Source organism: Convolutriloba macropyga, chromosome 6 (genome assembly GCF_964194025.1).
Source record: "Convolutriloba macropyga chromosome 6, txConMacr16.3, whole genome shotgun sequence".
NCBI classification, from domain to species: Eukaryota; Metazoa; Xenacoelomorpha; order Acoela; family Convolutidae; genus Convolutriloba; species Convolutriloba macropyga.
Window position 1 is genome coordinate 52,367,570 of NC_134473.1, and position 26,796 is coordinate 52,394,365.

The 26,796-nt window shown below is 37.0% G+C and overlaps 1 protein-coding gene across 1 annotated transcript; it reads left to right on the forward strand.

Moving 5' to 3' along the window:
• Positions 1-633: 633 nt before the first annotated feature.
• LOC142341746 (glucose-6-phosphate 1-dehydrogenase-like) lies at positions 634-23,116 on the forward strand. The gene is made up of 10 exons (XM_075392924.1): positions 634-1,033; positions 1,108-1,145; positions 6,575-6,680; positions 6,932-7,152; positions 12,444-12,602; positions 12,870-13,089; positions 16,193-16,438; positions 16,711-16,970; positions 22,449-22,541; positions 22,831-23,116. The coding sequence occupies exons 1-10, from the start codon at positions 986-988 to the stop codon at positions 22,925-22,927; spliced, it is 1,488 nt and encodes a 495-aa protein (XP_075249039.1). The 5' UTR covers positions 634-985; the 3' UTR covers positions 22,928-23,116.
• The last annotated feature ends 3,680 nt before the right edge of the window (positions 23,117-26,796 follow it).

Sequence of the window (26,796 nt, forward strand, 5' to 3'; positions counted from 1 at the left end):
GAAAGTGAGACTTCTGACCGTTCAAAGGATTTCAGTGTCTTTTTTATCTAAATTGAGCGTATTGCACTAACCATGTTTATCAACGTTTTGTTCAAACAAATATCAAAAAGATATTCAATGTCGCCAATCTGTATTCCCAGATATTACACAAGGTCTCGGATTTGAAACTAATGTCTTTTTAGGTGTGCGACTGCTTAATTAGAAATTGATTCTCTTAGAAGCATTCTGCAGTAAACGACGATTATCAGTGCGCTACAAAGAACCGACAAAGCGACGGATATTGGTACCGATTTGTGCGTTTTGAGGTTCTCGTGTCATAGCCATGCGTGTTGTGAGGTGCTGTAGCAGACCATGTTACGTATAGATGATTCAAGCTATTCATCCATGTCTGGAGATAGTCGAGGTTCTGGAGATAGTAGGTTCGGGTCCTCTAAGCTCTAATTTATTAGCAGTATATGGAGTTAACTAATACCACAGTTAGGTTGTTACAGTAGTATTAATTCGGTTTTCCCATTAAAGGGGGAGGGGGAAGAGGAGGGGCTGCTTGTCATATCAATGATTTTATGAAACTCAGTATTCGGCATGTAAAAATATTGATGTTGGAAGTAAAGTTGTATTCTTTCAAGGCTCTATTTCAGATTAGCTTGAATGCCCTTTCTATGCAAAGTTCAGCCTGTTCAATTAGTTTTTGGCTACAGTTGACTGGCAGCTCAACTGCTATTCTGTAGTAGAGAAACAGCTGTTCTACCAGGTTGCGAGTTTGTCGTTCAACTGTTTGATCAACTTTAGAGGTATTGTGAGCAGAAACTAAGCTCACTGCGACCCTCAAAATCGAACGAGTACAATCAATACAAAATCAAAGCACGTTCTATTGTTAGCTCTATGCTGAATTATGCTAATTTGAAAATCGTTATCACATTATTTGTCTGTTAACTAATTCAATCGATAAATAGTTTCTACAATTTGGATAAAATTTGGCGATATTATGAGTTCTGGCAACGCTGATACCATCTTTGTTCTCGTTGGAGCATCGGTAAGAATAGCTATTCGAATTGTGATTAGAAAACAAGATACTCAACGCCTATGCTAATATTTTGTGAATTTTAGGGGGATTTGTCAAAAAAGAAAATCTGGCCGACATTATGGTAAGTCTCATTAGGTACTCTAGAAAATTGGTGGCCTGTTTGAACAATTTTGGCCGGAAGATCTTGTTTTTCTGAGTTTTAATAGCTTGGATACCGGAGCGGAGCTATTTATCGCCTTCTCTTGGTTTTGTTTATGACTCGAAGAAGAATATTGGTTTTCTTGAGGTTTCTGCTACTCAATGAGTTATGGTGATCTATTTTAAAGACTCGAAGAATCGTTATCATTTTCTGTTTTTAGGACTCGAAGAGGAGTAGTGGTGACGTTTTTTTTTTAAAAAAATCGGTGTCTTCTTTTTTCATGAGATGTTGAATTAAATGGAGCAAGTGAACGCTATCATCTGCGATCTCTCTTGGTCTTCCGATCAGAACTGTTCTACCGAAGTCTCTCTGTTTTTCATCTTTGAAGGAAACTGAAAACAGTATGCTCTACTTTCAATTTTTTCTCATATTAAACACAAAGCTGAACACAAAGCAAGGCTCAACTTTTCCTGCATGTTATTACTTTCTGGTTTAATTGTACTATTAGCACCTTTTGCTTACACGAGATCAATCTTCAGCTTAAGATTTTTAACTATCTTATTAATTGGTCACAGTACCTAAAATACTCGAACAATTGTGCTGAACCGTTCGATTGTTTTTGGTTTCTGTCAGTTACTAAGTGTTGCAGGACAAACTTCAAATTGATGTGCGCAGTCTCCCATTCTTTCTCTACTGAGAAGCACAAATTCACTCTTTCACATTTGCATTTATTTTTCAATTACATTATTGGGGCATTGAAAGCTTTTAACTTTCTTGTTTAATGATACAATTGGTTCTCTCTAGTTTTGAGCCCCGTTACATTACTATTGACGTCCACTCTATGTTTATGCAGTTTTTTGTTGAGTGCTTCGTGTTCCTCTTTGATTGATGAAATCGCGAAGTGGGTCCACCAAATGCTTTTCGATACTCGAATTATCGTTCTTCATGTATTCGAAACTGTAATGACTTATAGCTAAATCAACTTGTAATCAACAAAAAATGACTATCATAATTTTACTGATAGCCAAATAGTGCTCTCGGGTCGCAGCATTAATAATTACAGCTTCTAAAAATATTTTAGGGCTTGCCTTGATAGCATTCTGTACTTTCTAAACTTTCCTTTTGTCTTTTCAATATTTTTGTCATTGAAGTATTCAAGGAATAGCACGTGCGTTGAAATTAAGTTGCTGAGTTGATGAAAGCTAAGCTCGAAATTGAATTCTTAAACAATTGGAACAACCTTATTGAAGTAAATTACCTCGTGAGTTCAAGACCGAGCTTCAAAACCCGGTGAGATTGTTCTTGATCACCCCCCCCCCCTCCAACATCGTACCGCCGGTACCCCCTACAGATAGATGCGATTAGGCGCCAGCGGATTCTGTGACATTTCAAAAAAAGCAGTCGAGTACTGCAACAGAATTAGCCACAACGGGGAGGACAGAGAAAATTTTTCCTTAAAATTCCTAGGCAAGACATAAAAAAAAGTACTGGTCGACAACAACACGATCAAAAGTGTAGCTATCGAAAGAACCTTCGGTTCAGGAAAGCACCCGTTTTTAGGATTTGCAATCCCCCGGATGAGTCAAATACAGTTTGGAACATGCGAAAAATGAATTACAATTTAAGAAAAACTGTTTTGAACGATAGTGTTCGTCTGTAATTCCAGTCTCAAGATAATGCAAGCTCACGAGACATCATTGAAGACTCTGTCCCCATCAGTTATGCAAATACTGGTTTGATGCAAAACTTTCAAGACCTGAGTGCAAAAGATCAATTCCACACAACACCAGAGGAACCAAACTTTTCATCCCCGACACTGTCAATAAACTCTATAAGATGCACGTGTTAGAAAACTCAATGCGAAATTTAGGCCTATTCGAAGCACAAACATAATTTGAACAATCGAAAAAGAATTGAACAAAAGAAATTTTGGATAAAATTGATCTAATCCTCGCGTCCTGTGAGCAAAACCAGCTTGATGAGAAACAAACAATACAGAAAGAGAACAAGAAACTGCCCTGTTTATAGACAATAGTTAGTTCACATGTTCCAACATGTCGTTTCGTTCCGGTCAAATTTAGAGCTGAGTGGTCAAAACTGCTGACCAGCATCCTGGATGATTGTGCCAAAACACCAGATGACGAACTAAATTGGCTGAAATTGTTTTCAGTTTCGAAGTGCATCCTGCGTGCGAGCAACCGAGGAGGTCAGAAGCATAAATGAAGTCAGGATCAGCGGCTCTCTGATCGCATCGATCGATGGAATGCGGTTGAATATGCAAACCTTTGGACAGAATTTTTTCAGTGAAACAAGCAAAAAAATTCCACAAACGGAATAGAAGAATTAGCCAGCAGAGCTAAGAGTCCAAGTTTGCAAGCACAATTTGGTCGCGCGGCAAAAATCCTGTCATCTGAAGGATTTGCGCCTAATAGCAGAGCTACTATGAAAGAAATAAAAGAGCTACATCCCAAAGAAGCGCCTCCAACCTTGCTCCGACCTCATAATGTTGCATCAAGTGCGTATCAATGTAGCGATAACATAGTTTTTGAACAATTGAAAACTTTCAGCAGGTACACTGCAGCTGGTCCTTCCAGGATGTTTTCAGAGCATCTATTGCACGCAGTAGAGTGTACTGCTCCCGACCACTCTGAATCCGCCCTTAAAGCAATAACAAGTTTTGTAAATACTAGAAGCAGGGATAATTTCCCTGTATTTTTTTCAAAAGACCTCTGCAGAGCATCGCTCACCGCTCTATCCAAAAAGAAAGGAGGAGTACGCCCAATAGCTGTCAGTGAAATCCTGAGGCGCTTTATTGCTAAATGTTTAGTGAAAGAAGCAAAATCAGAAGCAATTGAGTTGTTCGATTCCATTCAGCTAGGGGTTGGAGTCAGCGGAGGCGCGGAAGCAATTATCCACTATGCAAAAATCACTTACGAAAAGATCCTCAACGCTGACTCTAAGGAAGGAGTGCTTCAAACTGATTTCCGAAATGCCTTTATTTCGGTTAAGCGTTCACACTTACTGCAAGCAGCGTGCGATTTCATGCCAGGTATTGCAGCCTTCACAAATTTTTGCTACTCTCAGCATGTTCCACTACTGAATAACGCCAGTCTTAAAAGTGAATCGGGTGTTCAACAAGGGGATCCCCTGCGTCCATTTCTCTTTTCGTTGACGTTCTGGCCTGTTATAGAAAGAATAGGAGACGCGGTTCCAAATCCAGCACACTTGGTATTTAGACGATGGTTTTGTTGCAGGCTCCGCAGATCAAATCCGAACTACGCTCGTTGTCTTAGCCAATGACGGTCCAACAACGGGTCTGTATTTGAGGAAAGACAAGTGCGCACTCTGGTCAATCGTAGATCTACCCTCAGTTGATCGAGAAGTTAAAAGAAATATGGGCATTGGTTTTGAAGTACTGGGTCCTCTGTCGGATCACCAGAATGTTTCTTCTTGCGTGCAGAAACGTGTTCAAAAGGTTATGTCGTTCTTGGAGAATTTGAGTTATCTGGTTGATTCTCAATGTGCTCTCGGCATACTTCGTTGTTGCTTAGGGACACCAAAGTTAGTCTACTCTCTAGGCACTAACACGCCGACAAGAGATCTGATCGATGTTTTAAAAGTCTTCGATTCCAGCCAACGGGATGCGTTAGATCAAATAATAGGTAATGTCACCTGTGACAATGAATGGAAGCAGTCAACCTTGCCGATAAACATTTCTGTCCTCGGAGTGCGACAATCGCAAGAGGAATACAGCCGCATATGTGGGCTCCTTGTTAGCTTCTGATTACTTGGTTCTCAAAATTACACAGCGCTTCAGATAGTGGAGTTTTTAAAGAACTCTTTACAAGCCTTAACCTTTCAACTTGACTTCCTACACACAGAAGGAAACTCAAGAAGCTGTAGATACTGAAAAGTTTTCTGAGCTGCTTAGTAATCAGTCGCCAAACAGGGGAAAAGCAAGAATGCAATCACTCTGTTTGCCTCAACCCGGCGCATGGCTTGCGGCACCTCCAGTTCTTGCCTTAGGTCTCCATCTGTCCCAGTGAATTTCAATTTAGTGTCAAGTACAGACTAGGGATTGCAGTTTATGAAGATGAAAGAAAATGCCCTTACTGCAGGTCTGGGACCCTAAACATTTTGGTGACCACCTCGTCATCTGTCACGGAAGTGGGGATGCAGTTTCGCTGCACGACAGGATTCGTGACCGTATTGCTCAGCAGCTAACTTGTCCCCAGTCATCGAAAAACGGAACCTTATTGCTGGAAACATTTCTCGCCCTGGCGACATATTTCTGCCTTCATGGAAATCAGGTTGTGAAGCTGCTCTAGACGTCACCGTAACTTCTCCACTGCAACCAAACATTATAATTATGCGGCAAAGAAGTGTGGTTACGCGATTGAAGTAGCCGAAGAGCGAAAGTATGCACAACACCAAAATAGGTGCTCTGAGGAAGGAATTTTGTTTTTTTCCTCTTTCTGTGGAGTCATTGGGCAGTCTGTTAATTAATCTCAAGAAAGCGTTAAAGCGCAGAGCTCGGTTAGCTGACAGCAGGAATTATCAGTCACAAGGACATGCTATCGCTTTTGATAGACTGGCTCAGTCATTTTCTGTTGTAGGAGGATCGGCTACAATGTTGCTTTCACAAGTCCCGTAACCCCGAGTTTTGCAATATTTTTTGGGCAACTTCTGTTTTGGGTAATCATTGGGATCTCCAAGAAGAGTGGAGTCATTTTAGAGGTGTCACCCAATGAGAGGGGACCTTCGTTTACGTAAATAGTGTCTCACCCAATGTGCGGGGAGAACATAAATAATTTTCAAGAGTTCAATGAAGATTGAAAAGAGAAGAATTCTGAAATTTAAGGAGTACAGGACTGATGTTATAGAGAGCGGTTGAGAAGAATGAAGAATTCTTCAACAAAACGAACAGTCCTTTATTTGAACTTTTAATGAGCTATAACTTTTGATTCCAAATCAAGTTTGATAACAAAGATTTGCATTAATTTAACTATTCGTGTTCGAAAAAAACCCATTTTGATATTGTTACCGCATTACAAAAGAAATTTGCGCATTAAAAAAAATCAAGGGAAGAAGCTTTTCTGTATCAAGTTTTTGGCAATTAAAAAATTACAACAATCATTAAATTGAATAATTTTGCGCAGAAGTAAACAGCTGAACGAGATTTTTTGCAGTGCAAATATGTGGACAGGGAACAGCTGTAGCTTAACTTTATCTTACATGAATGTCATTGAATTGATTATAAATTCACAACAATATACTGGCTTGAAAGAAAAACTTCTCAGTGTTATAGAGGCTGCCTTGAAATCACTTGATGTACAAATGTTCTTTGCGGTTTCAGCTTTGATGGGGCGAACAGTTCGGTTACTTTGATGAAGCATTATTTTCTGTTTCAGCAACTTGAAACGAGATTTTCTCCCGTCCAACTCCAAATTTGTGGGCTACGCTCGCTCGAAGCTGACAATTGAGGAAATTAAAGCTGGCGTGAAGCCTCATTACAAAGTAAGTTTGTCGTCATGCAATTTTTTGTTCTTTTCCATCTAATATGTCTGACTCGGAAGTCCCGATAGCTTAGAATTATTGAAAGTAAAGTTGCTAATTCATCAAAAGTCGACGTTCACGTTGGAGTAGATAATTTTAAGTGTCGCATAGTGTGTAAACAGCTTTTGAGCCGAAACTAATTTGTTGTTTTCTGTCAATGGTAGCTCGTTACGGGAAATTTAGCTCTAAAGCAGAAAAGCTAAACTATTTAGATGAAAACAGCTGAGGATGAAGAAGCTTTCGACTCATTCTTCTCAAATAGCACTTATATGTCTGGCAAGTACGACGAAGTGTCCTCATTTGTGAAACTGTCGGAGCATTTGAAGAGTATAGGAGGGGGAAGGGACATCAACTATGTCTTCTATCTAGCTGTACCTCCCTCTGTGTTCGACGCAGTCACGTCTAATATCAAACTGTGCTGTATGGCACCCAAGTTAGTTTAATGTCTAATGTTCTGTATAGATTTACACAAATATAATCAATGGTTTTTCTGAGCATTGAGTGTTTGTATTCATTGCACTTTTACATGTTTTCATTTGTGATAATGATATCCAGGTGGGTATTAAAATTTTGAACAGTCATACAAAAAAAATGCTGAAGTGTTTGTTGGAAAAACAAAACTGTTTTTTGAAAAACTGCGAAGGCCATAGCTATATCGACTATTACTGGGCTTTCGTTGGTTTCGTTGAAATTCCACCAACTTTTTGAAACCGGAGTTTCACTTTGTCGTTTCGACCTGAAGCCAACGGTGAAAAAAAATTGCGTTTGAAACTAAGTTTTAATGCTGAGCGACATATTTTTTTTCTGCCGCGTTGATTCCGTGACTTCTGAATTTTGACCCTAAACTGTAAGTAAAAACTTTTCGAGAGCACAATATCGACTCTGAAAAACTCGCAGATGAATCAAATTTTTATATAACTTATCGATGTTTTCCGAGTATATTTTTTGAACAGTACATTTATCCGAGTATATTTAGGTATTGAACAGAATTTTGTGTTGCAATGTCATTGAAGAAATGTTAAGCTTATTACACCATTTTTCTAAACTAAATTATGTGTTTTGAAACTTCGTAGATATAGTTTGTTAATTGTTTGTTGATTATATTTACAAAAGTTTCGATTTTTATTTGGGACTGTTTTGTCTGGGACTATTTTCTCTGCTTTCATTGGACTTTTTTTCTTTGATTGTTTTGTCTGGGAATTTTTCAATTTGGGACTGTTTTGTCACGACACCGTATAGCCATTTATAGTCCCATGTTCGGTTGTGATAGTTTCATATCTACTCCCATTCCTTTGACTAACCTCACTCAAAAATCACTTCCTAACTTTGAAATTGACTTTTGTTTACTTTAAGTCAAGGAGATAAGGTCAAGCAATTGGTGTCACTCTAAGTAAACGCTATTTGAGAGCAGCTAATAGAGGCAGCAATCTCGTCTACAGATTCTTAATCAAGATATAACATCTCAGCCCTTAATGAAAAGAATAAATTTCTTTTTTGGTGTGTCTTTTTTGAGTCTGCAGATCTACGAAGCTATTGCGGCTATTTTCTGGCAATCCGCCAGCTATGTGTTTGATTTTCGCTTTTGTCAGTGTTTTGACGAGGTATAGAATTTTGTGAATAGTAGACGGATTTCCGCTGCTTTTATTCACTTTTTCCGAATTTTTTGCTTTTATTTTTGTTAGTTTTGCTAAAATATGTTAAAATTGTTTTTAAAAAATTGTTGTTGGTTTATTTTCTAAACCTTGAAAAGTGTTGATGAAATTTTTCATCTATTTTTTTGGCTCAAATATACGCTACATATTTCAAAAAATCAGCCTTTTTTCATCGAAAATTGCAAGAATAAGCTTCTTTTGTCAACTTTGCTTTAAATTTGCTCGAAAAGAACACCTAAATTATGCTGATACAAATTGCTTTGCCTCAAGAGAGGGCTAGTTTATTTCTCCTCTTTCTTCGAAAGGTTGCAGGGTTTGAAAATTGCCGGTTTTTAGCTATTATAACGCGATAATTGTACAAACAGCATCATTTTTCTGATTATTAATTTTTTTGTCAAATTATCTATATCCATTACACTAGGAACCTTGCATGTTCTTAATGAACGAACAGTAAAAGCAGGGCTAGTTTCGGCCTGATCGTTGAATTCTAAATTCCAAAATTAATCCGGATTTTAATCACTTAAGAGGTTATTGCTTTTATTATGTTCATTACCGATCAGAATTCTTCACATCAAGGCTAGCTATTCGCGGATCCAATTCGCTTCATAAACAATTTCCAAGTATTGTTTGTACTTTTATAAGTCGAAAGCTTATTGCCGTTTGTCACGCCCCTATTTCGTGCCTCATAATTACGTCATGTTTTTCCTTTAAATATCCATATAAAGTGCTATAATTTAGTTCATATTCAGATAGATCTCAAGGCCACATCTAGCCAGTATTTCCATCTATGCCTGTAACCCCTTTTTTGTATATGTTTACTAAAAACAACCGCAGATTGACGGTTTACTCATAAGCATATTAAGTACCTAAAAGCCTCTTATGTTTACCTTTTTGAGTTCCCTGACGATGAATTCGCATATTTGGTACATAACCTCGTGAGAAACTATGTTCATGGTGAAGTAATTATTCTGATAAAGTAGGTGCTAATACGGAATTTGTTTATGTACTTAACAAACATCAAGGGACGTACAAAAGCAGGAAATTTCCCAATTTGTAGATCAGGAAATATTTGCGAAAGAGCAATACAACTCAAGGTACAGCCCTGCGGAACCCTCGATCACCAGAACATCGGCGAACCAGCCTGACGATCAGTTGATAACAATCTCTGAAAGCTTCCATGAAACTTCTAAAACTTATCGTTGGATATTGTTCATTAATTTCATTAAAATAATTAAAGATTGAACTGGAAAATCTTTATAAAACGCTAAGTTATAACAGGCTTCCTAATGGCTAAAATAACTCGAAGTAAGCTACTAAAATACAAGGCAATTAGTGGATATCACGCATCTGAAGCGCTCATTAAAAACCTGTTACCAGATAACTTTATTCAAATTATATCCGCTGAAAATCGCACTACGAAACATCCAAAATAAGTCCTTGTACAATGACGACTACTCAAGTTAATTACTCCTAATATTGACCTCAAAAACACCACGAGGAACATGCTAAAGGTTATTGCGTAACACCGTTTTGACTTTAAAAATTGTTTGTTTTCAGAATAAACAATGGATTGTAGAGCTTTGCCACTGTTTTGTTTTCCTTATTTTGGTCAACTTTTAGCTTAGTATCAGCACTGAGAGAATGCAACTTCTACTCGATTAAACTTTAATCTCTACTGCGGCTTTAAGTTTGAGAAAAATGTTTTTGTGGCTTCGATACTACTAATTCCGTAAAAAAGGATTTTTGGACATCTGCTCATTTCTCAGGTTTATTTTTATGGTTTCGTCACATTATCAAATTGTTGATAGGTCACTCTAATCACTTTATTGATGTTCCAAAATTAGGCACAATTGAACGGATAATATTTTAAGGAATGGATTGTAGTTTTAACGGTATTGACATCGTTTTTTAGAAGAATTTATTGGAAGTTTTTTCAATTTCTTTGATCGCCTTTTCTAGAGATCTTTTTTTCGTGATCGGATTATGGTTTTAATAGCTTCGACAACGGTTTTCGCAACAAATTGTTTTTTGTTTACTTCGGTCTGTATCTGAAGTTCTTTTTCTAACATATGACAAATTCTCCTCAGTGGCAGATCTCAGTGGCTTGCTTTAAGAATCGAAAACATAGTTGAATATTTCAATTAACAGCTGGTAAATTTTCATGACTTCGAAAAAAAATTGTTTTCAAAAATAAATTTTTTTGCTTTGCATTTTTTGTTTTGTTTTTGTCCTTCTTTTATTACACAGTCTTAATAATTACCGGTTATATATCGTTTTTGAGGCATTGCAGGATGTCGGAATTGAATAAAATTAGTTTTTAAGTGAATTTATGGTTTTGACGGCTTCGACGCCGTTTTTTGCCAAAAAATCAATTTTTTTCAATTTTTGTCTATTTGAGGTTCTTGTTGTAAACGTTTGATATATATTGATTATTTACAGTATCTCACTAGCTTTGGGAGAAATATTTGATCTTATTCATTGATTTGAATAATAGCTGGCTGGTTTTCATGATGGTTTTCATGACTTTGAAAAATATTTTTAAAAAATTCGTAATATTCGTGTAAAAAAAGGCGCAGTTAAACATATCTAAATTTTTCGGCGAATTGATTCTGGTTATAAGGGGTATGGCACCGGTTTTTCGATTTCTTTTAAAAGTTTTGTCTGTATATGACGTTATTTTGTTAACCTTTTTTTATTAATGACAGGTCCCAAGGGCTTCCTATGTAGAAAAAAATGAACTTGTTTAATATTTTTAATTTATTGCTGATTGTTTTAATGACTCTGAAATTAACTGTTTTAAAAAATAATAATTTTTAACTTTGCATCTTCTGCGCTTTTGTGTCTATTTGTTACCTAATCTCATTAATAACAGGTCACATATCACACTGCTGACTTAAAAGGAATGCGAATTTTGACATGTCTATTGTTATAATTGAACTCATTATGGTTTAAACGGCTTCGAAACTGGTTTTTCGAATTGAAATTTTTGTTTTTTTTGTCTGTATTTGACGTTCTGTTTGTAAACGTAGGACACATTCTGATAAAAAAAAGAGTCAAAAGCCTCATTAAGAGGAATTAACAAACCCAATTTTTGATTTCAGTTTTTAGCTGCTGTCACTTTATATCTAATGGTTGTTGCTTAGGAATCAATTTTTTTCGGAAATTATGAGCGTAATTTTTAAGTTAGCCGCTTTTGGCGTTTTGTTGCCGAGACTCTTTAAGGACTTGTTTCATATCTTTTTTTAGTTATGAACAATGAACTAGTTATTTTTTAGTTTAGGTTTTAGCTGATCCTATTTAGTCTTTGTTATTAAGTTTTTCTACAAATAGAAATAGAATTTTGGATGTTAATGTTTGTTGTTATTTAATTTTGTTGTTTTTCTTGTCTCATATTCTCATTAATGGCAAATCTCCACGGCTCGTGTTTTTTAAAAAAAATTTCCACAGTGATTTGACCTGAAAGCAATTTTTTTTTTAATTCACCTGTTTTTTTTCGAAAAGAATGCTTGAATTTTTGAAAGTTTTCTATCCCTTCATTTGATAGACAATTAAGCCGAAAATGTGGATGAACGGGTTCGGAACATTATGTGCGAACGCACAATACTGAGCCTCCTTGTTGGCTATTCATATCTTTTTACGAGTTCTGACAAAGAGGATTACTTGCAAATGTGAATTTTAACTGATGACAAGACCTTTGTATTGGATTGTTTTTGCGCTGTAAATTTTGACCTGCTTACTTTTGCCGCTCAGTTTACATTTGTCGTGTTTTTTTTCTGCTATATGCTATACGCGTTTTTTCGGCTGATCGATTTGAATTTTTGCGCATTATTTCTTGACAGCTGTCCATCAAAGATTCAAATTCAGTTGCGTGCGCTAATCATTGCCTTCCTAACGCACAGTTTAGCTAGAAAGTACACCGAACTAAGTGGTTTTTTTGCTCAGTTTTTAATTATTAGGTCTTTAATACTGGATTCTCACTCAGCTGCTTAATTGTGGCGGAATTTTCGACCAGCGTCGCAATGGTAAATTAGGTGTTGGCTGAAAACATTGCAATGTGGTGCTTTATATTTAGAGGCTTCACTCGAATAGTGGTGGAGAAACCTTTCGGACATGACTTAGAATCCTCAGACATTCTATCAAAGCACCTGGCTTCTCTGTTCACAGAACAGCAGCTGTACAGAATAGATCACTACCTTGGAAAGGAGATGGCACAGAACATGCTAGTACTCAGGTTAGCTGTTGGTTGAACATTTATGAACAGCAGCAAATTGCACTAATTATCACTGACATTTTAAATGAATTTGAGTCTGAAAACAACATAAAATAAGTGAAGCACTTGCTTTTGTTTTAGCTACTATTTTCAATGATCGATTTTTATTTTCTTGCTATATTTCAAGTTTGCGAGCGTATCAATCGCATCGCAGTTGCTTCTGGCAATAATTTCGATGTTCTTAACCTCTTATAAAAATTGTAAATTGATTCACAGCTGGTATTTCAGGTTCGGTAATCAGATGTTTGGGCCTATTTGGAACAATCAGTCAATCAAAGCAGTGAAACTGACCTTCAAAGAGGCCATAGGGACCAAAGGCAGGGGAGGCTACTTCGACCCCAGTGGAATTATCAGGGATGTGATGCAGAACCACATGACTCAACTGCTCTGTCTGGTGGCCATGGAGAAACCACCCTCTCTAGAAGCAGATGACATTAGAGCAGAAAAAGTGAGTGAAAATAGAATTAGAAACTTCTTGATTTTGCCTTGAAGCCTTTTTCTGGTAAACCCCAGGTTTGGGCCCTAACGGCTATTCCCATTACAAGCGTCTACCAGGACCGAAAAAGTCTACTTCCAAAGAAAGTGGCTGGCGCTTTCAGGTGGCGACCTCCGTTCAATGCGGAAAGCGCTTAAATTTTGTGAAAGTGGTTTCTACAAAGCAATTAAGAGCCTTAAAATCAAAAATAGGATCAAATAAATGTTAAATGTGCTTACGTTCGGGCGTAAGGGCATATCATTTCAATCCTTTTGCCGTTCAATTTTACGATTTTGTTTTAAGATTACTAAAATGAGGGGTTAGTAATACTGGGATTATACTGCAATTAATCTGTCGCACACTTATTTGCGGAGCGCGCTTCTGTCAGACATTTCGCCATGAAGAGCAGTTTTCACTTTTCAACTTCCAGTTTAAAAGTGAAAAAAATTGACTGGAATTTTCGTATGGGGCATCACCTTTTCGTCCGCCGAGTTCGAAAGTATGTTCACAGGCGCAATGTATGAACATAGGAAAAGTGAAATCTGACAATAAAAACGAGTAACTTTACTCGACAATTTGGTACCGGTACAACCCCGTAATGCCGTGGTGACTCACTATTATTCCACCAGATTATAATATCCTCTATTGTTACATTGAAATTTCAATTGACATTGGGATCCAATCAAGTGCATTAAATTTTATCAACTAAATCCTCCCAACCTGGAGCGTGTACGATATATACTGAAACAGCGGCTTTCGTGATTAATTGCTCTCAAACGAATTTGGTAAAAAATATTTGGTCCGGTTAGTCTGTTACTCAAAATGGAGTATTGGCTTTTACGAAGCGCAGTTGAATATTGATTTACCACTCACCTTCGGGATTTTTTATTTGAGAAAATTAGCTATTTTGTGTCATTTGTTTCCTACCCTTCTTTCAATTACGATTGCAGTCTTAGCAATCTGGAAATTTTGTCTTTTATTTTGATTGCATTGCGTTGTGCATCGTTTGATCAATTTGTGCATCGTTTCATCGAGTTTTGTTTGTACGAGTCTTCGAGTTGCCAACGGGATTCTGCTTTATTTTTTGTTTTTTTTTCTTGTTCAGGCACTTGAGCTCAAAAGCGAAACGAGTCACCTTGGCATATCTCACTAACAACAGTGACTTTACTCTCAACAATTTAAGTTGTACTGTCATGACAGCACAAGGTCAAAGTAATTAATGTGAAAGCCAGTCCGAGAAGGTTTTGGCCCAACTGTTTTTTTTCGGTTCTTCTGCGCTCACCTATCTATCCGCATGCCCCTGCCTCCACACTTGGACTCTGTGCTCCTAATGTTTTCATTTTTTAAATTGTTTATTTTATGAATTGATGTTTTAGTGAAACCTTTTTGTTTGCAATTATTTTGATAGATAGTAAAATTCAAATGGTGAATTGTTTTCTTGAGAATTAAGTTTTTAAGTCGTTTTTATCTAAAAGTATAAGAGTTCACATTGAGCTATCTCAGATAGAAAAGTGACTTCAACGCACTAACTTAAGTTAAATGGAGGCCAGGTTGAGTAGGTTTGACCGTTTTGGCTTTTTTCGATTGTTTTTAATCCAAACTCTTCTTCCACACCTACCACCCATCCCCACCTAGTCCTCACACACGTACCTGCTCCTACAAACCCCCTTTAGGAGCACTATCTCAAACTTTATTACTGATATAAGTAACTTGGTTGGTGAGATTTAATATGTGCAGAGTGCAAGGTCCGTTCCTCAGTTTTTCATTGAAAATTTTTTTCAGTTGCAATTAGGTCCGAATTGACCAATTTATGCTGTTTTTCAATTAGTTATTTAGTCTGTTTTAAATGGCTCTCGAACACATAGTGCAGCAATTTTTGTAAACATGTTAGTCTTTTACGACTCGAAGAGGATTTTGAGATTCTACAGGTTTTTTTAGCTGACGCAAGTTTGTTCATGACTTCAACTTTTGAACTTTGTTTTCAAGCATTGACTTCTGCTTTAGAACGCTGACTTCTCTCTTTCACAATTGGACTTTTGCAGTAGCGTAGTTACTAATACACAGTAAGTAGGAACTGCTCGGCATACTCAAGGTCCACAGGGAATTTTGAGCAGTTTTCTTCCGATATTAATCCCTCATCCCTATCCAAAGTAGGACACGTCACACCCCTCCCCTCACCTCACGAGGCCCATATTAGTTTGTCTCTGCTCTACAGCAATTGATAACCTATGGTGATTAGCTTAGCTTCAAGGTGAAAAGTTTCTTTGCGAAGTTTTATTCACATCTCGGAGTGCACGATACCTTAAGTGTAGGCTGCCTATTACCAAAGACAACTGCTCTTCACCCGTTTGAGATCAGTTCGCCCGAAGTTAGAGGGTTATGTGAACATTTTCAGGTGCCAGGGGATGGTAATGTTTTTGAAACGTTTAATCTCGAGTACTGATTTAGGTGTGAGTGTGAAAATGTGATTGTGCTGTCACTATTCAATGATGTTTAAAAGGAAGTTTTCCTTCACCTTCCCATTTTTCGCAAATTTAACTTCAATTGAACAACTGAACTGGTTTCGAATAGTAACACTATCGTGATTTTTACAAAAGAAAAGCAAAAAAGATCTAATAGGTTTTTTGCTGATACAATTTTAACAGGATGTATTCAAATAGATCTGTTCGTGTTGGACTAATATCTAATATGGGGTGTAAGTGCACTTTTGCCCGACCTATTCTACTTGTGAAGTTACTTTTACGCTTGACTGTCTGATTGTTGCTCTTTCAGAATTTGCTATAGCTGAACTCAATTCTGCGTTTGCACCTGTTTGCGCCATTTTACTCCCAAGAGTTGGGTCAATAGAGTGCTCCAATACTCCCATTTACAGCGCATAGTTGTGGTAGAGGCATGCTTAAATTCTAACAAAAATGTTTCAGCGTAGTGGCAGCGATACAGGATTAGCCTACACCGGACTGTTCTCAGCTGCCCTTTTTCCCATTATTGCCCACATTTCAATTCAATACTTTCACTTGAACTTTGATCGCTAGAATTAATTGATAGCTAGAAATTTTTCGAAAATTGAGTATTGCAGGTTAAAGTTCTGAAACGAGTCCAACCAATAGTGATGGAGGATGTAGTGCTGGGACAGTACGTAGGTGACAAGACCAAACCAGAGGACTCTGAGGCTTACCAGGGCTACCTGGATGACCCCACAGTGCCCAAGGGTTCAACCACGCCAACATTTGCGACTGCTGTTTTGCATATAAAGAACGACAGGTGGGAGGGAGTGCCTTTTATCATCAAGGCGGGAAAAGGTCTCAATGAGAGGAAAGCTGAGGTGAGAAAACTCTTCTGAATTCGTTCCGACTACCCCCATCCTCAACATGACATTTTAAGAATATACCAGGATATTTTAGAAGATACAAAATGATAACGTTGATTGTACGTTAGGAAAATTGATAAGCTCTTGAATTAGTGGGCTGCTGACTTGTACGAGCCTTCTTGTGGATTCTACAGTTTTTCACTCGTGCAACCAAATGTGTTATAGCGAGTGCAGTTAAATATCATCATAATCTCAGATGTTAGTTCGTTTTTCGATTCTGGCTGTAGATTCGACTCCAGTTCAAGGACGCGCAAGGTGATATCTTTTCTCAAAAATGTCAACGCAATGAGTTGGTGTTTCGGGTACAGCCGAACGAGGCAGTCTATGCTAAACTCATGACCAAGACTCCAGGAATGGAATTCAAGTTGGAGGAGACAGAGCTTGATCTAACTCTGACCGAGAGATTCCAGGGTCACAAGTTCCCAGATGCATATGAGAGACTACTCTGGGATGTGTATTGTGGAAATCAATCTAGCTTTGTACGAAGGTGAGGTATTTTGTCACTTAGTTCAGTCAATATCTCATTAATAACCCAGATAACTGAGTGGAGCTATCATTAACCTTTATTGGTTTCTTTGCTGCTTGGAGTATTGATGGGGGGGGGGCTTTCTTTAAGTCAATAATTTGTGCATGCTGCAATTTTTGAAAAAGTAAGCAATTGAGCCAAGCTCTATCGTTGTGGTTGTTTTGGCTTCGTTGTTCGACGGTCTTTTTGGCCTTACAATTGTTCACGCCGCAAACCCCGAAAGAGCGGTTTTGTTCACACGTTCATGCCGCTCTTTTGCTGCTTTTATGAGCGTGTCGTCATTTTCAACTTGATTTTTAAAATGAGAAGCGTTTTTTGTCATATTTTTTTTTTGCGAATAACTCTTTAACATTAATTATGAGCCAGATAAGGTTGTTCTAAACCCTTTCAAGGTGAGTAAGGATTTCTAAATGAAAAAGACTTTTAATAGTAAAACATGTTGACCTTAATGTCCTGAGCATTCTGAATGTTATGAAAAAAACTTAAATGGGTATCACAAGTTGCACCGTCAACTGAATTCTCTGTGTTGCCATATATATTCTACATTTCGTAAATCTAACTATTCCGGCAATCTGTCGGCTCTATTATTGATTCAAGTTGTTTTTAATTGAAAAGCCTTCATTACACTATAATAACAATAATAAGGTTGTTTTTTTAACATTTTCAAGTTTTTTATTAGCTGCGATATTGAGCTAGTTTTGATATTCTCTGGGCTTTTACAGTTCAAAAATTTTGGATTGTATTAATGTACTGTATTTTTAGATTTGTTTGGTCTTTTTTCATATTTCTTGCATTCATTGTAAAATAATAGAGTGATAATTTAATTCAGGCTGGAGTAGTAAACGAATGGAAAATTTTGGAGTAAAATTTTTTCAACCTGCTTTTACAATGGAGTGGAAAATTGCTGTTTAAACAGATTTGTTTGTCATTTTTTTCACCTGCGGTAATTTGACTTTTGCTGTTTTTCTCCTGAATTGCTTTGGCATTGGTTTCAGGTCATGCTCGTGTTTAATTGCTCTCCATTCAGAAGAAATCATTGTAAACTTGTGTGTCTTTTTTTGAGCATTTTTTTTCTTGGCCGTTTTTGCTGATTTCTTCTATAATAATCTTTGACTTCTCAAGTGACTTTTTCACACAGTTCTTGATTTTCGAGTGATTTGTATTGCTCTTACTCCGAAATAAAGTTTGTTGTTGACTCGATGACAAGGCCTTGATTGCCGAGTAGTTTATACCTACGTCGAGATGACGGAAAGGGACTCAGGAGGTCGGGGTTCGAATCCTACCGTCTCATGATGTTTTCTCACCCATATAGAAAAATTAAAGCTACAGCCCCTGAATTGAACTGGGCCGCTTGTCATTCAGCAATTTTTCCGACGTTAGTAGGTTTATGTTTTATTAATGTGTGGTTGTTGTTTTGAATTCATCAATGTATAGTTTATGGTTTTGACTTAGACAGCGTTTGTGTTAAAAATATCTATGATTTTTTTAGTTGTGTTTAATTGCTCTCAAACGAAGTTTGTAGCAATTATTTTAGTCCTGTCGGTCTTTTTTATGCGATTTTTCGCTTGACCGATTTTTCGTCTGACGCTTTTGACTTTTCGTCCTCAAAAGCGGGATAAACAGGTAGCACCCAGCGGTCATTAAGTGCTCTTAGAGCCCAACCCAGTGTTGCCCCCCCATCAGCCCCCAGACGTTAGTCGGTTATGTTGTATTTTCTTTTTATGTTTCTTAACCTCATTAATGACTGGCCTCCTTGACTTTTTAATGAGGCCCGATGGAACCTATTTAGTAATATTAATTTATATGTAAAGGTTTTAACTACTTTGTCACAACTTGTTTTCAAAAACTATCACTAATTTTTTTTTGGGTCGTACACAGATTTGTAGTTAATTTTGTTCTCCTGTCACTTCGTCTCATTACTGGCAGGTCTCGATGGCTCTATAATGGGGCATATGTGACGCTATTTAACGGTTTCAAATAATCTGAACTTTTCAAAAACTTTGACTCTACTTTAAAAAATTATCAGCCTTTTTTAGATTTGCTCGTATTGGTATTTTTGTTGTCTTCTGACATAGCCTCGTTAATGGCAAGGCCTTTTATCTCTAGTCACGCAAGATCAATGAAGGACAACTGATTATTAAAGGCTGGTGAAAGACTGTTTAATTACCTACGCTATTATCTACGTCAGATGAACCTACTTCGCATCTAGTTCATCAATCTATCGGTTTTTTATTTGATGCATTTATTTATATAACTGAATAGCAATCTATTGCTCGTAGTATTTTTCATTGTCCCAATTGATCAATCGCGCAAATTGATCCCTGTTTGTTATAATTGGCCTGCTCCTAGTTTTTTAGTTTGTCAAGATTTTACTTATATGACGTCTCTGTCACTTAGAATTTGCTTTTTGTGAAATAATTATGCAGTTTTGACTGAAGTGCGAGTTTCACTTTCAGTGGAGTGATGATTTTTTTTCATTCGCTTGATTAAGTTTTCGTATACACGTGACTTACTTCACTCTTAAAAATGACTTTCCTCACTCAAAATAATTTTTCTTTACCTTAATTCAAGGAGACAAGGTCAACCGAGTATATGTCAATTTAAGTGAAGATCATTTAATAGCAGTCAATAAAATCAGGAATAAGTTATCTCAGCAAATAAGAAGACTAACAATTTCATTTTTGGTCAGTTTTTTTGAAACTCTAAATGTACGAAGCTATCGCCGCGCTTTTTTTGGCAATCTGCCAGCTGTTTTTGGATTTGTTTTCAGTACAAGGCAAGTTTTTCTTTAGAAATATGAGGAAAAGTTATGGCTGGCCTGATATTATGCGAGAAAGTTTTCCATTTTTCTGCCTACATGTATTATGAAAATTTAATAAATTATTCCTTTTTGCTGGGCTGATTTTTCTGTGGTCATTTGAATTCGTTGTTTTTACGGTCTCAAAGAGGAGTATTGGTGGAACGTCTTGATTCATCGGCAATTTTGTTGCAGTGACTTCAAAACATGAAGTGAAATGCCAGGAAACAAAGTATATAGTTCGAAAGGCTGAAGAGCACAGAGAAAAGAGTGATTTTCTGTTGATATTGCATTTTTGAAAGAGCGAACGAGGAAAGTAGATGTCAAAATATCATAGTTTTTGCTGAGCGAGCGATGATTTTTCGATTGTGCGGCATTTTCAGAGCAGGTTTTCAGTTAAAACTAATTCCTCAGTTAAAGGTGTTTGTATCATTTATCTAAACTAGTAATAGTGCTCTTGGAAGCATTTTCTATCATCTGAAGCAAATAATCTCTAGATTCTATTTGAGCATTTTTTTAAACCATTTATGTCATATTGGACACTTTTTTATCAATTTCTTTATTCGTCGATTTTTAATTTTTAGCATTTGAGGATTTTTGTTGTTCATGTTACTTTTTCTAGTTGTGTTGGCTGCTTTTTGATTCAAATGATATTAGTTTTGAGTGGTTATTGTTGAAGTTAATAGAGTAAGTATAATCAAAATTTGGACAATTTTCGTCTTTTTTTGGAAATTCTTCATATTTCTTGATTTTGTGCTTCTCGTAGTAATTTCATGTTCAACCTTTACTTTAGAGGTATTTTATTGGTTTCGCTCCTGAAAGGTGCCATTGAAGGTTTGACAAGTAAATAATTTCACTGAAATAAATAATACAAATTTTATTTTTCCTCTTTTTAAAATTCGTTTGCATTTTTAGTAGCCGCCCTCATCTTCTCCGCGGGCTATTATTACGCTCCTATTTTTTACTTCCTGGAATCGTTTCATATTTTGCGTGAAATCTCGATTTCCTCGACATTTTGCGTGAAATCTTTGTGACTTCTCTAGGTTAGTTTCTTTCGTCGCTCATTCTGCTCAACATGGTGCTTTTAAACAGCAGATGCTCAGCAAAGCAATTATAAAAATGAAATCAGAATTAGAAATGGAATAAGCCCAATGAAGCACAGTTTTAGATGCCCGCTACTGCAACTTTGTTCTCAAGTGTTAGTTACCATCTCTGATGGCAATTGGTATTGATACTACCCCCTGTATCCTCTCATTAAGGAATAGGAGCTTGTCTAACTACATGTAATTAAAAGTTCAAAAATCAATTTTCACTTTAGCTTTTTCTCAAACGAGTGGTTGGGAAGAAAATTTTAAGTTTTTTGTGGATATTGTTTTTTTGTGAGTTCTATAGAGATTATTAAATTTTGTCCTTCATTTATTTTCCCTTCAGGTTTCTGCAACTGAAGGATATTTGTTGATTTGTGTGTCAGTTGGCAGTCTGTTAATGAATGAAAACTAGTCTGACCCATTTAAATTTTCGTCCTCAAAAATAGGATAAACAGGTAGCACTAAGCGGGCATTAAGTGCTCTTAGAGCCTTTAACAGAAACTGTTTTGGAGACTTATACTTATGGTGAAGGCCTGTTCATAGAGGTTGATCACCCCCCCCCCCCCCCCACACACACACACACACACACACACACACACACACACACACAACACAAACATCAGCCCACTCTCATTTCACCCCCCCCCCCCCCCCCAATTCCCACCCCTGCATATCGTTCAGGCCGTAAGGCCCCGTGCAACCGAAAGCCCCCTCCCACCGTTGATTCCCCCCCCCCCTCAATGTTGCCCATTCCCCCACCTCGCTGCGCTCACATCACGCCCCTTCAATTACGCTAAAGCTAGCCTCACTAAACCGTGGTTAGCCACTGACGAAGCCAATCGCTCGCTGGTCGTTTGAGAGCAAGTCGGTTTTGTTTAATCATTTTTTCTTGTAAGATAATATTCCGTTGTTAATTTATCCGTGTTTGATTTAAAATGGTTAGCATTATTGAGCAGGAGGTTGATTATGTCAGTTATGTCTGGCAATTTTCTACTTCGAGTTCTTTTCGGAATTCTTCCGGCTATTTTATTTGTTTTGATGATTTGTGCTTTTAGCTAATTATTAAAGGTTATTGTTTTTAGGCGAATCCGAGTTTTTCGTGATTTATAATGTTTTTGATTTTTTTGTGCCTCGTGATTTTAAAATAATGAGCTGTTATTATTTGCTCAGGTCCAAGCAAGAAATTGAGCGAAAACCCGAACTGTTTCGCGGCGTAAAATTTGTACTGTAAATTTTAAATTGAGTGAGAAAACGAGGTTTCGATAAAAGCTCACTGTCTCTATAGGGGTTTTTGTTCACATGCTAATATTGGACTTCTGTTTTTCGACTTGATTTTTTGGTTGCCCATTTCATTTGTTTGAGCTCATTTTACTCATATTTTGGTTGTTTGTATTTTCCCATGGGTCATCAACTTTACAGCATTATTTTTACAAATTGTTTGTTCTATATTAATGGTCTTTCTTCTCAGGGCATTTTTTTCAAAACTAATGACGGCGCAAAGAGGTAGTCAAATGTTTGCTGTCATTTTTATCAGTAAAATCTGTGTGTTTACAGCGACGAGCTGAAAGAAGCGTGGAGGATATTCACACCACTGTTGAAGGAAATTGACTCGAGGAAACCCACTCCTGTAGAGTACATATTTGGAAGGTATGATGCCATTGCACTATTTTTGCTTTCGACATGGATTATTTTGGCTCCGACTATCTGTCACATACACGCAATTGTAGTTTTTTTGTATGTCATTCTGCTTAAAGGTTCTTTTTTGGCTATTATTGACTTACAGCGAGTGCATTGCATAGCTGTTACTTCTACGCTTTTTTCACAGAACTAAAACTCGTCCGGTGATGAGCTGACAGGTGATCTGAAATTTTATAAACTTGGGCAACACGGCAGCAATTTTGAAAAACATGAATGAAGATATCAAATGATTTTTCAGTCGTGGACCTCAGGAATCCGACGAACTTGAGAGGAAGTATGATCTCAAATACAGTGGCACATACTCTTATGTGAAGCAGAACAAGTCACAGCTCTGATCAGATCAGCTTTTCTCTCCTCCCTCGTTTGATCAATTTACTTCTCTACTCCTGAGGCGCCTATAGAGAATAGTAAAGACTCAATTTTGAAAGGATGACTATATTTTTGTTAGATATAACTTTCCCCTGTCGAATAGTGAAATTTAATTCGTATAATTCCACAGTCTTTATAATTTATCTTCTTTCTTACTTCTTTTACGGTTACACAGATTATTCAGCCACTCCGATTTTAAAATGTATTCGAAAATTATATGCTCTTTCATTCCAATTTGTCACGTTGTCCGAATCTATAAACCTTTTTACGATGTCAACGGCGTTTAAAAAACCAAAGTACAGCTACTACGACATAGTTCAATCAGCTTTGAGCAATAGTAATTTCGATTTCAAATTGGAAAAAAAATGAATTAAAGAGTTGCAGGCTGTTACTTACAATTGACGAGACGTCAGTTAAGTCCAAAACGTAACTGAAGGCCTCTTTGAGTACTTTCAACTGATAAACGGGGCCCAGAAATTCTTTTCGTACTCATTCACATTTTTCAGTAAAATTTTATAATGTTTCTAGGAGTTTGGTTGTTCCGTTCAGTGTTGCAGAATCTATCGCTTTTGATTGGTAGCCGCTGTCAGCCTCTCAAAAGCTATTATTTAGGCGCTCTCTGTTTTTAAAACAATTCAGCCATTTTGAATTCGATTGAGGCGTCTGTATTTTGTGCTATTCGAAGAGGAGCTTTGGTGATCTGTTTTTATGACTCGGCGATGAGTTATATCGATCTTCTTTCTTGTGTTGTGTCACTGAAACAGGATGCAAAGTCAATACCTTAGGTGAAAAAAAATGTGTTCTGGTGAAAAAAATCATTCCGCTGAATAAAATTGAATAGAGCAAAAAAGCAGGTGTGAAAGTCACTTGTGGTAATATCAAAGCAGTTTTCAGCTTTAACTTTTTAGATTGAAGGTTTTTATTATATTTACTAGTAACTGCACGTTTGGGAGCGTTTTGCCATCCGAAACAACTGTTACACTTTCAGATGCCATTTCGGGACATATTTTGTCATTATGCTTTGTTAATTGCTGTAGCAATTGTATATTTCATTTGATATTTTTGAGCCATTTTTCGCTAGACCGATTTTCGTCTGACCCTATTAAATTTCATCCTCAAAAATGTGATAACAGGTAAAACGCGGAGGCCAATAAGTGCCTGAGCTGCTCCCGTAGAGCCTTACGACTTTCTATTCTCGAAGTATGGGATTCACCGAAAATGTTTTGTGAAGACAATTTCATGATGCGCAGAGCGGCCAATTGCTCTCGAACGAAGTTTAGTCTAAACGTGTCTTTGTTCAATATAAACTTTTCTCTAGACGCTTTTGTTCTTGAATATCGTCCATTTCGTGAGATTTTTCCATACTTTGGTTATTCATTTTTTATAGCTGCGAAGCTGTAAGCTGAGCGTAGCTATATTGCGGTGCTCTTGGTCTTTTTGTTTCGTCGTCTGACGCTCTTTTTTCGTTTTACAATTTTTCACACAGCAAAGCTGAAAAAGTCGAATTTTCTGAATGACTTCTTCCTCTCACTAACGGCATTTGCGCGCTTGACGTCATTTCTCACTCGTTTTAGCACAAGTTTTTAGGTTATTTGCGTGATTAGATTTTGATCATACGTGACTTACCTCACTCAATAAAATGACTTCTGCACTTTAAAACTTAAGTTTAATTTGAATTAGTTTAAGGTCAAAGGAACTCATGTGTGCAGTAATAGTCCCTAATAAAAGGCTTCTGCGGAATGAATTTCAACAAGCTTAATTAATTTATCGCTGAATGTTTTTTTACCTAATTAATTTATCGCTGAATGTTTTTTACCTAATTTGTTGAGCGAAATTGTTAATCTCTATTATATGGCACGCAGGTCTATTCTTTCGCAGCTATTCAGGCAATCTGCCGGCTATGTTTGTGAATTTAGTTGCTCTCGTCCTGAAATTAAGTTTTTTGGTTAAAGAAATTGTGAGTGATTAGAAATCACAGGCATTGTAGCGAAGTGGTAAGATGTCAGATTGCCAACCCGATGTCCGATTTTGAACCCCAGTCGGGATGTTTCTTTTGAACCAAAAAAGTATTTCAAAGCTACGCCCCTCTAAGTTGAATGGCCTCCATGTGTCGTTCGAGAACAATTCATTCGCCGTTTGACGGGCATGTTTTTTAACCTTAATAGTTTGATCCCGGCTCAGTTCTGTTCCTTTTTCTCGGTTTTCATTTCAACTCAGCCTCATTCTTCAGTGTCCATTTTTTATCGTCCGAATGGATTGAGACCGTTATATATACTCGCTTACTTAAATGTTCCAGAAAATATTGAAATAACAGATCTTTACATGTTGGAGCACGCTTGCAAGATAATTCGCAGTTGATTTTGATAATTTGTTGGCGGTCAAATGTACAGAAAAAAAAAGAAAGCCGAATTTTGGAAAAGAATTCAATAGAGCAAAAAAATTTTAAGATAGCCGTATTATGATTTGTCCCTTGCAGACCGGTGGGCGTACGTTTTGCTCTTCGCGACTTTGCCATAATTTGCGGGCTACAGCTACATCTATTCACTAGATCTATAAAAATGATTCTGTTTCTTTGGTGCACTGGAATACATAATAACCTGGATATATTATAGACTATACATCAGGGTGATTTCAGTTGTTAACAATGTATTTTTTCGAATAGATTACATAACTATTACATATTGGGCTTGGCATTACGTCGGTTTGCTTTCACTTCGACCGATTTTACGTTCACCTTAATGAGTACGTAAGGGCTGCATTATCTCAAGAGTTAAATTTCAAAAAGCTCGTTTCAAAGTTGAGCTCGACGCTTCTGGAAAAATTGACAGAATTTGTTTCCACATTATTTCTACTGTCCCCTCTTAAACCAGGTTTAGTTAGAAGCAGATTGCTAAAATTTCATCGATGATAGTATTCTTATAAGAAATCTTCGATTAGATGAAAGAATAAATTTATGATTAAACCATTGACAAAGTTGAACTCTTCATTTTAGTAGAAGTCTATGTATGAAATTTGATAGTCAGCAGTTTTAATGGTACACTTTTTTATTGGCAAACTTTAATTTTTTTGGTCATCGGCTAATTAACTGGGTATTATTGGTGATTCCTTTCTTAAGTTTTTTTTAAGTTGACCATTTTAAAGTTGACCATCGGTGGCATAACTGAAGAGAAGAGAAAATCTTGGTGACCATTTTGATCTATTAAATAGCTAAACTACAAGTTTGATTTGTAGCTGCTCAAAAGCTCTATTTTTCTGTTGCTTTCATACTAAAATCAGCTTTTACAGAAGATGCTCTGCAAACATTTATAAGTTAGATTTTCTCAAATAGAGTTTGTTTTCAAGTACTTTGTCGAATTTTTGGAATGTTTCAAGTACCAATAATTTTAGTAAAGCCAAAAAAACACTTGGAGACAAAAAAAACAAATTTTCTTAATTCTATGTCTAACAATTTGACGCCCTCCAGCGAACGACTTTGGAAAATGTACTGGGACCAGTAATCAGAAATATCTTTAGGGACCAAGCATGCCTTCAATTAGCAAAACAGGAGCTGGAGCCCATCGGTATTTAGACTTGCTCAAAGCTGTATTGGTCGGCTCCTTATCTCAGTCAGCAATTTCAGTCACTGGATTAAACCCAACAGAGGAAAGCACTTACACGGAATAGGTGGGAGAGTTTAACGCATTTGCCCTTGCTCGGTTGACTCAAAAAAGGTTCAGGAATGTTTCAACATAATGGCTTTAGGGAACCTTCCTGACTGGCAGATAAAGACAAGAGGAAAAGCTGAACTGTTATCTCTGGCCCTACCTCAATTAGAAGTGTGGTTGATGGCCCTCGT